We start from the raw sequence: 15,253 nt of genomic DNA, 5'->3' as shown, positions 1-15,253 counted from the left end.
GGTTCAAGAATACATTGTCTACAAATATAATCTAACTAACTATGCATTCAATGGACCAATTGAACGAATGTCAAGATCTCTAAATAAAGTGGATATTGATATATTTAACTGTTCATTGTCAAAATTTAGAAATCACCGACATAATCTCCAGAACTGACTTACTTTCCTGTGCTTACTTGTAATATAACCTGTGTATATATTGTACATATTTTTCTACTTATACTCTACTAAACTTTCTTTTTAGTGTGCTTTGTTTTGTTTATTTTTCTCTATTGTTGCATAAAATGGTATTATCATTAATAAATTTTTATTATTATTATTATTATTATTATTATTATTATTATTATTATTAAAGAGAAGATTATTAGAACTTGTGAAAAACTTCAAATATTTGGGGTGTATACTTGCAGAAGATGGGAAAATATATGAAGAAATTGGAAAAAGAACCCAACAAGTCAACAGGTTTTACCAATGTGCGAGAGGTATAGTGCGGAACCAGGATGTCTCAGGGAAATGCAAGAAAATTCTGTCCTCAATGCATTACAAGCTAATTTTGGCATACACTGAGGGGAAGCGGGGGCACATGGACAACAACAGAAAAGTGTTGAAAGCAGAATCCAAGCAGCCGAGAGATATGAAGGGATAAAATCAAACATAGAAATCAGGGAGAGAATTGGATTTCCTAAAATGCAAGACAAGATAGAGACCAGTAAGCTGAAATGGTATGGACACATGATGAAAATGGAAGAGGATAGAGTTCCAAAGCTAGTATTAATGGAGAAAATAATAGAAGGAAGTCAATGGGGAAGGCCCAGAAAGAGGTGGACGGGATACCGTGAAGGAGAGTCAAGAGTAAAAGTAGAAGAAATATTGAAAGAAGGGAGCAGTGGAGAGATAGAAAACTGCGAAGGTCCTTGATACATAACCAGACCCAGAATACTGGAAAATGGAAATGAAGTACAAGAATAAGGTTTTCACAAATATTGGTGTTATTTTATCTCTGACAGTAGACTGCATAAGGAATGGTGTTACTAGAAATATTGATAACACCATTTTCATATTGTCAAAAGCGAGGATGAGACTGAGGCAAAAAAAATGAAAGTAACAAACTTGATTTAGCCCATACCATGAGAGGCAGTACACACTGTACACTATCTCACCAGAGATGGACCTGGGCAGATTATGAAATTTTTATAAAACTGCATGCTCCTTTTGTGAATCAGTAATAGAGTAATGGACTCTGAATCCCAAGAGTGAAGTTCAAACGCAGTTGAAGTAGTTGGATTTTTGGAGGGCAGGTACAAGTCCATTTTCCACTCCTTGACATACCATTTTAACATGTAAAAGATCTCTGGCGACTTGTGACACATTCAGTGTTAACTCAACAAAATTAAAACTCAGCAAATAGATCACCCAATTGACTTCTGGTTTCTCTATTATCTGGTAGAATAGAACAGACCATCAAAATTGACAAGCAGGCAGCCTATAGGACATAAAATTAAAATATCCTCATATGAGAGCTGCATTCTGCAGCAAGGGAAGAAATTCTTACCCTACATATCCTTACAAAGTCTTGAGCAAATTTTGTGAAATCTTTGAGTTGGCCTCCACACAAAAAATCACGTTCTATATCACTGCTGTAATAAAACTTATGGACAAAATTGACACCATCCACAACCATAACAGGTTTCTTTCCAGTCTGCTTTCTGTACAGTAGAGCAGTCTGCCCAAGATCCACATACTGACAACAGTTACTCAGCAGATATTCCTCCATGAAACTTTCCAAACTTGTTTCACTCATCCTCGTCCTTTGCCCTTGCCTCGTTGTACTGTTCCACCTGGCAACAAAGAAAATGAAAGGAAGTATGAATCTATATAGCTGATGCCAGTAGGAGAGTCTGAGATAAAGGTTATGCATGATTTCTTCTTCCCTGTTTCTTGGGGTTGACATGTCATGTGTACATTTGGTCCAGTTTTATGAACAGATGCTCTTCCTGATGCCAACACTGGATGTATTCACTACTGTGTGTTTCTGTAGCAATTAGTTTGATTCCTACCTGAGCCAGAGATTTAAACCACTTCAGGTTAAAGTCTTCAACTCAGAAATTAGGTGTGTGTTTGTCCCAATACGTACAACATAACCCAAGAACACAAAAAATGATGTCAAATTTCCCTTTGGGAAAAACAAGTGATCATAAATATGCCTTTCAATAAGTGAAACTCAAATTGATGATTAGTTTATTTTCATCTAACAAATCTTTTTGAGAAAAGAATGCATGGAATTTGGCATCGACAAGTGTATCAAAAGGGGAATCTAACTACCATGAATTAGTTGTCTAGAGCATAATGAGATGAGAGCCTTCTATATGTCTCTCATTCACGGGTATCGATCAGTACTTCACTTGACAGACTGCACAGTTGCTAGATAACATCACGTCACATATTTTGTACCACTAATTTTACGACTGCAAATTTTCAGATGATCTCCAGCCATAAGACATATTTTATGTCAACAGTGAATACCTCCCTCCACAAAGGGTTAGCATCAGGAAGGGCATCAGGTCGTAAAACAGGGTCAGGCCTTTTGTGCGCCATAGTTTGCACCTGCGACTCCACCAGGGTGTGAAGAAAGCAGAAGAATAATAAATATCAATTTATAATTTAATTTTGTGTTCCTTAAATTCACATTCTTTGAAAAACAAGAGTTACATCATTTGTAATGTAATTGAAAGACAACATTTATTTTGCCTTGTAACAATGTCACCACCCTGTTAAAACATACATAAAATAGTTATTTTTCTAGGCAAAGTCACAGCTAATAACAGTTGCAATGCTTGCAAAAACCACACAAGCAAAGAGTCTTCAAGTCAAAGAAAACAACATAAAATACTTGATCACCATGTTACAGTTATACATCAACCAGGGTTATATGATTCAATACATGTTCTACCTCAAAGCCTAAACAATTCAAATGTTTTATTGGTAATATATGTGGTGACCTTACAGGCCAGTATATGATGTTGGTGCCTTTCAGAGCATTGTGAAATAACAATGATACAGGACATTATGACCATAGTCCACTCTTTTCAACCACGTGCAATGTCCTCTACAGGTTTCAGTGTATGCCTCACATCTTTGACAATGTTACATACTAGTTCAGCATTCCTGAATGAACCAGTCTTCATATTCCGATTTGTTGCATTCAATAATAAAACGTTACCTTGTGTATTGTACAGCCAGTCATATGCATGTCATATCGCAATGCTGAATCAATAGTAAACATGAGCAACATTCTCGTTATGACACTGTATAAGGCTTTGATCAAATAGGGCCTACATCCAATTTCTGATACTAATGGTGAGTAGAATACGAGTTGCCCATGCATGCAATGGGTACAGCCATGGCCGACTTTACAGAAGGCCGCGGCGAGCAAAAATTGGTAACCCCACAGTGAATGGCTAGTCTGCTCTGTGTAGCCCACTGAGTTACATGGGAGGTGTGTCTCGCACTCGTTCTCTTCAAAATACCGTCAAATGATACCATTGCTTATCTGTGTATAGTGGTTGGTTACAATGTCAAAGACTTGTGTTGTGTCGAATTGTAAGTTTAATTATCGTTCATCGATAAAAACTGAAGGATTTGTGACATTGTTTGGGTTTCCTAAAAATCCACAATTGAAAGCTGTATGGGAACATGTCATTCCTCAAGCCAATTGGGTACCTACCAAATATTTGTTCGTATGAATTAAACACTTTCTTCCTGAAGAGGTAAGCTATGTTGAAAAATACAAGGATGGTGATGGGAAAAATCGGGAATTCACACGGAAGAAGCCTGTATTGTTACCTCGTGCAGTTCCAAAGGTATTTCCAAACTTACCATCGTACTTCAGTAAGTGCTCCTCCAAGATAAGGAAATCCCCAGGTGAAAGAAGGTAAGAAGAAAAACGGACAAAGTCTGCAGAGGAATGTAAGAAGACCCCAGCTGAGGAAGCAAACAAAATTAAGACTTTTGAGTCCTTTGTTTCTAATATACAAAACAAATTGGCAGAGCATAAAATTGAGTGGTCTATAAGTACTGGTGGAAACTGTTGTATTTTGTATAAATTAGATGTGTCAAACATACCTAAAATAAGGTCAAGTATTAGGGTAAACAACAATTTTACGGTCAGAATTCATATCAATGGTGGCTTAATTCCTAACGCAAATGTTCTTCATTCTGGCTCTGTGATATTTCTTACCTGAAAGTTCTGTCAGTTCTCTAGTTGTGCAGATTAATAGTTTAATAGATAACCTAAAATCTGAACTTGAAAACCAGGAAGATGAAACTTCAGAGATTCTGTTAAAAAAAATTAACGTTTCTGCATGATCAGTTTACACTTGTATTTTTAAAGAAACCTAGATATGTCACTACAACTCTAAATGCATTCCTCATTTATATGCTGTCTACAAAGTGTTATAACGCAATTAGGTTTAACCATATTTTATCCCTACCTCATCCCTGAGTTTTACAAAAATTGTCAACTTCCTTTGCCATATCTCCGAAAGCTGATGAAAAGAACAGTAACATTTTAAGTTACATTGTCAAGGATTTATGAAGTTTAGAAAGGGTTGTAAATTTAAAGATGGATGACATATATGTCAAACAAATTTTAGATTTCAAAAATGGACATTTATTTTGTGTTGCTGTAAATAGATCTGTCGATTTAGGCTTTCTCGTTAGTTCTGCTTTTGGAAATTTGAAAGTGGTTGTTAAATTAGTTCCAGTGAAACAGTTAACAGGTTTCCAACTAGCTGATATTGCAAAACGTGTTATCAGGCAAATACAGGATTGTGGACTAAATATTTTGTCCATCATAGCCGATAATGCTGTAAATCGTGCTATGTTCAAAGAACTAACCAAACATTCTGATAGTAATTACTGGTTCTATATTGATGGAAACCTCCTATAAACCTTTCTTTTATATGACATTGTCCATGTATTGAAAAATATATGAAATGGATTCCAAACTAAATAGGTTTATCAATCTTAAAATTAAAATATCCAAGTTGTCTAAAAATATATGAAATAACTGGCTGAATGTAAGTGGCGTTAACAAGTCATTTATTATAGCTGTATGGGAAGGTTTAGACTCATTTTCAAATGTTTCAAGTTTAGTTGATTGTAACCCTGATTTTAAAGAGGAAACTTAAGCATCATTCAGTGACATAAGAGATCTATAAAAGAGACCGATTTACTGATTAATTCTGCACCAAAGTTAATATTTAAAAGTGTTTATCCAAATTCACTTGAATGTCAAAGGGTTTCTTGGGTTACAAACGTGTTTCACGAATCTACAGTTTCTGCCCGAAACAAGTATTATTATAAAGGTACTGCATTTTTTGTTAGAATAATCCTAATGTGGTGGTCCATTGTTAATATTAAGTGGCCTCTCGCCCATGTTGTTAAGCGTAATAGTCTTCAAATGCCTTTTAAAAATCCCGAAGATGAAAGGTTGGCTTTTCTAAAGGTATTCATCCAGTGGTTGTCCACATGGAAAAAGAATGATGAAAATGACTCCTCAAAAAAGAATTGTCTAACCAATGAAACTTACAATGCATTATACGTAACAACCTACATATTACGTGCGATTATTATTTATGCTCTACATACTGTGAATCCCTCTCATGTGCTAACTGGCAAATTTCAGAGAGACCAATTAGAATCCAGGTTTGGCCAATACTGCCAATTAACAGGGGGAAACTATAATATATCAGTTACTCAGGTAATGGAGGCCGAATTCAAAATAAGGTTAAAAAGCGTACTTGGCCTTCATTCAGCTAGGTACGGGGCAGTTACTTTTTCTAAAGAAATGACAATGACCTCTTCCGATACAAATTCAAGAAAAAGTTCAAGCAGCCTTTCGTCAATTACTGTTGACGATACCTTTTACAGTATTTTAGAAGACAAGTATACCGAAAACATACATTTTGACGAGTCAGGTTTTGTTTATGCCTGTGGTTACATTTTGTTCAAGCAATGCTCAAAAATAAAATGTGAAGAATGTTTGGCTTTGCTGAAAAATAAAGAGCAAATAAATGACAACTACTTCAATCAAATAAATAGGGGTGGACCTTCAGTTCCTGCAGATTTTATTATATCAGTGTGTAAACATGTTGTTGGAATTACGCAAGCACTAATTTCTGATCAGTTTGATGAACAATTTTTAAAATGTAAATGTAACGATCAACACCAAGTAATTCAGCATCTTAGTCTACTTGGCGTTTTATCACATAATGAATTGTCAGAAATTGCCAAGAAAACTTGTGCCTGTGGATGTAATGTTATGACAATAGTTACAAGTATTGTCTTAATGAGTAACATTTTGTTAAATAATTACAGGAAGTTGAGGACTGAACGGGCAACTTCTCATACTAATCACAGTATTCTTTGTTAGAGTAGGCCTACCTGTGGTATTATGTTTCCGTAAAAATGTCCAATAAAAATTGAGAGGAAATTGGTTTTGTTACTCCACGTGCTCACTCCTCACTATCCTTTCACTTTAATGCTGATAATAACAAATACTTTATTTCCATATTTCAATTTCTTTCATAGCAAAGCAAACGTGTGCCAAGAGCTGACAGTGGCCATCCCAGGCTAGAGAAGTGCAGGGTTGCAAGGTCAGACATCGCGGCCTTGTGTAAAGTCGGCCATGGTACAGAGCAGCAGCAATATTCGTCAGGGCCACAACATACAAGGAAGAAATCCTCAGTTTTTTTTGGGAACTCAGAGTGTTATCAGTCTGAGCTAAACATGTGATGAAACTTCATGTATATAGCAATGTGCTAATAAAGCTATGGTTATTAATGGCCCTAAGTATTCTATTCCACAAGAAGTAACTTATATGTTTATGATTCACAAGTGCATACAGAACCTGCTCATGCTCCCACTTCAAAATATTTTCTGATGATCGAGCTCCAAGTTGTACTGTAATTCATAAATTAAATTAATTTAATAAATTTAATTAAATTAAATTAAGTTAATGAATTTTGGGGGAGCCTCCATGGCTCAGACGGCAGCGCGTTGGCCTCTCACCGCTGGATACCGTGGTTCAAATCCCGGTCACTCCACGTGAGATTTGTGTTGGACAAAGCGGAGGCGGGACAGGTTTTTCTCCGGGTACTCCGGTTTCCCCTGTCATCTTTCATTCCAGCAACACTCTCCATTATCATTTCATAGCATTTATCACTCATTAATAAATCACCTTGGGAGTGGCGACCCCATTGTAATAACAGCCTATATATGTTTCATTCATTACATCCCTGACCCGGTCAATGACTGGAAAACAGGTTGTAGGTTTTCATTCAATGAATTTTGGAAAGCAGAGAGTGTTTAAGATAAGAAGTGAAGATGACTCACGTGATGCTCACAGAAGTAGTTCTCAATGACATCAGGAATTACCTGTAAAATTCCCCTTGAAAGTCTCTTTGGCATTTTTCTCAGCAATCAGGAATTTTCTTTGGCTCTGTATGAATGGCCACAAAGTTAAAACCATATCAGTTTATTGTAGGGCAAGAACTTATACCTTGTGATCCTCAATGTACAATGATTCTGTGAATGGATTATTAATAACTTACATCATGGAGTTATTGATCCTTATTCCATTTTGTCTTCTGATAAAACTTTATTATATTTACAGTTTCTTTGTTTGGTCTACGTCGCACTGACACAGACAGGTCTTATGGTGACAGTAGGATGGGAAAGCACAAGGAGTGGGAAGGAAGTGACTATGGTCTTAAGATACAGCCCCTGGTGTGAAAATGGGAAACCATGGAAAACAATCTCCAGGGCTGCCAACAGAGGGGTATGAACCCACTATCATTAAGCGATAGAAATTTCATTGTGAATGGTCCATATTGAACTGTGATTACAATTAAAATTAGAAGTACAATAGTTCCACCCTGCTCGACTAAGTGGTATATAATACAAATATAAATGGTCCGTTATTGGACATTACAAATTTTTCAGCCAACTCATTCCTGGTTGCCAGTGTCTCGCCCCTGTGTGCTAGGCTGAACTCATCAGTTGGTACCTAGCACACCTACCAAGACGCATGGCTAGCGCATACCATGGAGACCACTGTGTAGGTTAATTTTAGCCACCGGCAGTGCCAATGCACTATGAGAGACTTTGTCTCATTAACAAAAATTGATGCCTGCTTGGCCATCAGATGATATATATATTAATTCCCATAGGGAATCTGAAATATTTGTTCCGAATGAGTAAATTTATAATACCAATATAAATGGTCCATTATTGGACATTATAAATTTTCCAGCCAACTCATTCCTGGTTGCCAGCATCTCGCCCCCGTGTGCTAGGCTGGACTCATCAGTTGGTACCTAGCACACCTACCAAGGCGCATGGCTAGCGCATACCATGGAGGCCACTGTGTACGTTAATTTTAGCCACCGGCAGTGCCAATGCACTATGAGAGACTTTGTCTCATTAACAAAAATTGATGCCTGCTTGGCCATCAGATGATATATATATTAATTCCCATAGGGAATCTGAAATATTTGTTCTGAATGAGTAAATTTATAATACCAATATAAATGGTCCATTATTGGACATTATAAATTTTCCAGCCAACTCATTCCTGGTTACCAGCGTCTCGCCCCCGTGTACTAGGCTGGGCTCATCAGTTGGTACCTAGCACACCTAGCAAGACGCATGGCTAGTGCATACCGTGGAGGCCACTGCGTAGGCTAATTTTAGCCACCGGCAGTGCCAATGCACTATGAGGGACTTTGTCTCATTACCAAAAATTGATGCCTGCTTGGCCATCAGATGATATATATGTTGATTCCCATAGGCAATCTGAAATATTTGTTCCGAATGAGTAAATTTATAATACCAATATAAATGATCCGTTATTGGACATTATACATTTTCCACCCAACTCATTCCAAGTTGCCAATGTCCAATAACGGACCATTTATATTGGTATTATAAATTTACTCATTCGGAACAAATATTTCGGATTTCCTATGGGAATCAACATATATAAGTGGTATGTTCCAAACTGTCAGTGGAGAGATGGCATGGAATGACATCAGTAGACGAATATATTTGAGTGATGTCTTTAAAAGTAGGAAAGATCACAATATGAAGATAAAGCTGGAATTCAAGAGGACAAATTGGGGCAAATATTTGTTTACAGGTAAGGGAGTTGGGTATTGGGAAAACTTACCAAGGGAGATGTTTAATAAATTTCCAATTTCTTTGCGATCATTTAAGAAAAGGCTAGGAAAACAACATATAGGGAATCTGCCACCTGGGTGACTGCCCTAAATGCAGATCAGTAGTGACTGATTGATTGAATGGGTCAAAACTAGTACCTAATAAATGTTTCTTCTGTAAAGTAACCCACATTGCTTGAATTTGTATTGAAAAGGTGGAACTATTGTACTTCAATTTTAACTGAACCCACTATCTCTCGAATGCAAGCTGACAGTTACAACACCCAAAGTGCGCAGCCACTTGCTGGATACAGTTAAGTTAATATGTAAAACTACCCATACTGGAGTTTCAAACTACCTAATATACTGCATGAAAAACCCTTTATGACATTAAAAAGAGGAGTTTGCTTAAAGATACAATTAATAGTGAAAGACACACACAATGAGTAAAATGTTAAAGAGTGTAGGACAAAGCGATTCTAAAGATGCATATAATAAAATGCTAGGAGTACAGGACGAACACAAAAAGAGAGAAATAACCCAACAGATCAATATAAGTAATTAACAACTTGATTTGTCACTTGTGTGTTACATTTACAGTAATGTTAATACTCAAAACTACTAATACCGGTAATAATGGAGTTCCAAAAATAAAAATAAAAACAACGCATGAGAAACCGATCATGACAAAAACATAGGAGTGTGGTGCGCAGTTCCTGGGGGAAGTATATACAAGTACTGGGCAACTTGATTTGCCACTTGTTTGTTCCATTCCATTGTGACTCATACGGTATCTGTACAAAGGAAAGGATTTATTGCATCCTCTTATTCAATATATATATATATATATATATATATATCTTTATATTTTGAGCCATTTTCAGTGAGAAAGTGTTAAAAAACTACATGATTAATCTTAAAAGAATGTTATTAAAACAAGAGCTTCTCACACAATATACTCATTCATTTTTTTCCATTACAGATTTGGATTTTATTGGCGGTTTTCACTACAGAATCACACACACTATACTTGGCATTTGTTTCCTCTCAAACTATGTTTTTAATTCTTGTTATCCTCTAGAGCAGGGCCTCTCAAATGCCCAAAATCAAATGCGTGCAAATCGAGGTGCAAGAGCTCCGTGAACTGTGCATCGGTTCCATTGGCTCGGCTCGGACCAACGCTTCGTTTCTGGGCTACTCAGTTAAGCTCAGCTTGGATTTGGAGTGCTACGGAGCAAGTGAGGAAGAGGGAGACAGGCGGAGTGAGCGAGACAGGCATGGGGAAAGAGAGAGAGCACTATTGCTCCAAATCGAGGAGTGGGGGTCTGCACTCTGGGCAACCAAGTGAAGTCGTCTTTTGCACCGTGTACAGTGCATGCACCAGGCGCATGCACCCTGAGAGGCCCTGCTCTAGACCATTCGAGTATGTGACTCAATGAACATAGACCGTTTCTGAAGGTTTAGTTTTGTGATTTTGTTCTCGTAGTGTGACACACTGAACTTTCAGACTAAGAGGTTCTCAACCTTGCTACAACCTCTTATTGTTTTTGTTTTTAAATATTCTTTCTCATCATGTTTCAATAACATTCTTTTAACATTAATCATGTAGTTTTTTAACACTTTCTCACTGAAGATGGCTCAAAATAGCCGAAACATGTTTGATTAGAATTACTCCATCCAAAGATGGACGTATGTATCAAATAGGCGGACGTAATAAATCCTTTCCTTTGTAAAGTGAAAACCGTCCATACGGAATGATGATTTTAATATCTTGTAATCATACGGTACCTTTTCTCCTTTTGTGTTTGTCCTGTGTTCCTACTCTTAACACCTGTCTGTTCCATTTTCCTGTGGCTTTCTTTTTATCATTTAATTCCCACGTCAAGACTGAAGGTCTGTTGAAATGGGCCCTCAATGAGAGTTGCAGCCCGCCCTCCTGATAAAGCTAAATACCAGAAACAAATTCAGCAGGGGCTGAGAAGGAATGGATGTAGAAGGATTGAGATTGATGAGGAGAGAGCCAATTTATTTGTAGACAGCAGTGTATGAAGATTAGGAGATTATATTTATCCTTCTGTGATTTCCTGGTTGTCCTTGTCTTCTTTTTTAATGCTACCTCTTCTGATATTATATGTTCCTACCATTCTGCGAACAGAGTTCTCCCCAGACATTTTCATCAGCTGGGCGAGAAATACTACTTAAAAAATGAATATGATAACATTTCAATTTAATCCCCCTTGGGGTGTTAACAATAATATCAGGCAGGTACACATTAATTGAAAATTTGAACTAGTTTAGTACCATTATCACAAACAAGATAGAATAGAGTATTTGGAACTAGTGTTCTATTGCTCGTTCATAATCATGTAACATCAGGGCTAACCACTCGGTTGTTCTGGAGTGCTATACAGGTTTGAGACGACATGCGGAATCGAATTATCGCATGCGATTCCACGCTAATCCAGACACCGCTCGCTCATGACGCTACATGATAGTCAAGCTAAACATTTAAACTCCAATGTAACTGATGCAACAATGCTGACCATAATGATTTTTCATTTAAATAAACAGTTTTACAGCATTTACATTTTAATTTGGAGCACCCAGTGACTCAAATGTGTAGTAAGTAGCATATATCTAGGTTATGTTAGTTGGGTGGTCTGTAAAAACGGCAGGACGGTGCACCCATTAAAAAGGTCCTAGGGAGAACACTGATGTAGAATTTGATTTGTCACTCATTTGTTCCTTTCCATAATAAAAATTGATATGAAGACAATCATAAACACCCAGCTCAGAATTCCCAACTAACTAAAATCTTTCGCCTAGCCAGGAATCAAACCTGGAGTTCTATGCACTGGAGGCCGCTATGTTGACCATTCAGCTAAAGAGTCAAGCTATTTACTTGCTAAACGTATGTTACAAGCAAACTAGGAATTCTGGCATATTAAGGATTGTGTATGGAATATAAACACTCTAAAAACCATCAGACAGAGTACAAAATAATTATCATTACTAGCATCACCTAACCATTGTTGGCAAGGTCACACATAAGAGGCAAAGTGTACATGGTATATGTGTATATATGTGCATTAGAAGATTGGTCATACTAACACATAATTTGAAAAAATTAATTTAATATCTAATGCTGTTGTCATTTTATTAACTTCTGAAGTTAACCAATCAGCTAGCTTCATGGGCAAATTAAAATGGGCTTTGCAGGGTGGTGGTGTTGAATCTGCACGCGACTTACGACCGGCTTGGGAGCCATGCCGAGAAATCAGCAATAAACGCTAACACCCTGGGTTTCAACCAGTGCCACCGAAGCGCACTTGCTATGGCACGATCCTATCAGCTTGGAGGTCTGTGTTTCAATCCCTCCCCAGGCAAAGTTTTTCTTCGATTGGTGCTCTCAAGCCAGTCTTAAGCCACATTCAGATTTAGCACCACCACCTCGCAAAGATCAATTGAATTCGCCCGCGAAACGACCTGATTGGTGAGAGATATCGAATTACCGTTTTCAAATTTATCAATATGATCACTTCTCTAGCAATATAAAAACCCAGTTCACATTGTTTCTGACCACCCTGATTTGCTTTAAATGCCTTCCCACGCGCCTCTCTCTGACTGAAATAATGGACTTTTTAAATGTCTCACCCCCACCTCAATTTAAATAATGGACCTGACCAACTGGAAGATATGAAAAATTGAAGAAATCACTGTGCCTGGGTTTAGTTTTGCAGAAGACTATTTTGAATAAACAGCTTAGCTTGTCTTCAGTTTGGCAGTGTCTACTATGTGTCTATGCAATGTGCTTAATTGCCACATAAAGTAAGTAGACCATGTATTGTGATGAATTTCCACCTTTGCCAAAAACTATACGCATTGTACACATTGTCATGCACAGTATATATTACCTAAATTATGAACAATGCTGGTGGTATACACTTTATAGCCTAAAATCATCAGGCACCCGTTGCAGTTGGTTCCATAGGCACCATCTGAGTAACTAATAGGATGTCAGACCTCCCTTTGTTCTCATCACAGTGTTTGCGCTTCAAGATAGGCTCTCCACTAACTTCTGGTGAAATTTGTTTCCTTTCTTCCTGTAGTACACAGTTTAAAAAAATTAGAACATGTTTTTTAACATCTGGTATGTGAACCTTAATTTGGTAGATGGGGTTCCAATGGTCTTACAGCATACCTTGAGACCTTAGCTACTCAGGGTATGTCAAATCGAAGTTATACTCCATCTGTAGGCGTAGCCAAGCATTAAACTGTCAGGTGGCCCCTCAAAACAAAGCGAATACCAGTGCGTCCATGTGTCATTGTGAGGTACACAGACTACTGCAGTCATTTGAGTTCGTACATCAACCAGCACATCCCATGAGACATCTTAACAAGGTTCAAGTCACAAGGGCCATCACTTTGACCCAGAATGATGGACTTTTCGTCGTGTTGCAGTGGATAGCAATATCTCTCTGTCAGTTATTCAACGCTTGTGGAATCGCTACATTGAGACAGGCCAGTTCACAAGGAAGGTTGAATAAGGTCATGGACGCATGACAACCCCACAGGATGACCAATATCTGACCATGTGTGCGTTGTAGCGTTGTTCAGCAACTGCCAGAGAACTGCAGCAAGACCTCAGGAGGGTCACTGGAGTCACGGTGTCTGACCAGACAGTAAGGAACAGGTTAAGATAAGTGCCCTTACGACCCAGACGTCCTGTTCGAGTGCCCCGTTTAACGCAGCAACATCGCGCAGTTTGCCTTCTGTTTGCCCGTACCTACGTCAACTGGCAACTTTGCCAATGGAGACCTGTGTTGTTCACAGACGAGTCCACATTTCCCCTGACACAGCGTGATGGACATCAACATGTATGGAGATCCCGTGGTGAGCAGTACATGCCAAATGTTGTCCAGGAAGACGATCAATTTGGACAAGGTTCTCTGATGGTGTGGGGTGGCATCAGTATTGATGACCGAACAGATCTTTTTGTTGTCCGTGGTAATCTTACCACTGAAGGGTACATCGAGCAGATACTGCTACAGCATGTGTTGGTTGCTGCATACAGTATTGGCCCTGAATTCATACTCATGCACGACAATGCCAGGGCTCATGTAGCGTGCATCACCAGAGCTGTCTTGCGAGAACTGGAAACTCAAGAGATAGAATGGCCAGCAATGAGCCCTGACCTTAATCCCATCGAGCATGTGTGGAATAGGCTTGACAGAAGTGTTCATGGGTGTTCTGATCCACCACAGACTCTTCCAAGACCTCGAACTGGCTCTCAATGAGGAATGGGACTTGATAACGAAATGTGACCTATATAGACTGATACGGAGCATGCCACGTAGGTGCCAAGCTGTGATAAATGCTCGTGGAGGACATACACCATACTGAAGCTCTCCAACTGTGATAAAAATCCACCCTGGAGGACTGTTATCACTTTGTTTTTGCCCCTATTTGTACATTTCAGTTTGTGTTCTGAAAATGAACACAAATCCATCAATGTTCTTTTGTATACTTCAACGGTAAAGAATAAAGGTTTTAGTTGGTAATATACCTGGGTGTGACATATTTTGTGGAGCATGGCATATGTTCAAAAACATGTTCCACTAACTTTTTTGAACTGTGTATTATGAATAGTTGTATGTGTGTTTGCTGGTCGTGTAGGCCTAGTACAAAGTCAGAATCCAGATCATCCCAAAATTGTTCTATTGAGATCAAGTCAAGTCTTTGAGTGGGCTAGTGAGGCAGATCAACATGATCTAACCACAATTCAACTGCCTTGCTTAATGGACAGGAGCATTATCATGCTAATACAGAAAAGACTTACTTAATTCCTATTATTCCCGGGTGGAGCATAGGGCACATACAAGAGCCCTCCATCTGACTATATGCTGCCACAGTTTTGATGTTCTTCCAGGACTTCCCAACTGATGCCGCCTCCGCTTCCACTGTTCGATGTCATGTTATCCTTGGTCTCCCTCTTCTTCTATACCCTTGTGGGTTCCATTAAAGAGCCTGTTTTG

At 38.3% G+C, this 15,253-nt stretch overlaps 1 protein-coding gene across 4 annotated transcripts in view; it reads right to left on the bottom strand.

Annotated features, from left to right (window-relative positions):
- The window catches only part of LOC136880592 (constitutive coactivator of peroxisome proliferator-activated receptor gamma), a 153,958-nt gene that overhangs the window by 125,852 nt on the left and 12,853 nt on the right, over positions 1-15,253 (bottom strand). For all 4 annotated transcript variants that reach the window (XM_067153311.2, XM_067153310.2, XM_067153313.2 and 1 more), the window contains exon 2: positions 1,553-1,838. In XM_067153311.2, the coding sequence (XP_067009412.2) occupies positions 1,553-1,801 (249 nt within the window). In that variant the 5' untranslated portion in view covers positions 1,802-1,838. The remainder of the gene's footprint in view (positions 1-1,552; positions 1,839-15,253) is intronic.

This window comes from Anabrus simplex, chromosome 1 (assembly GCF_040414725.1).
Source record: "Anabrus simplex isolate iqAnaSimp1 chromosome 1, ASM4041472v1, whole genome shotgun sequence".
Taxonomy (NCBI): domain Eukaryota; kingdom Metazoa; phylum Arthropoda; class Insecta; order Orthoptera; family Tettigoniidae; genus Anabrus; species Anabrus simplex.
This window is presented reverse-complemented; position numbering and strand designations above follow the sequence as displayed.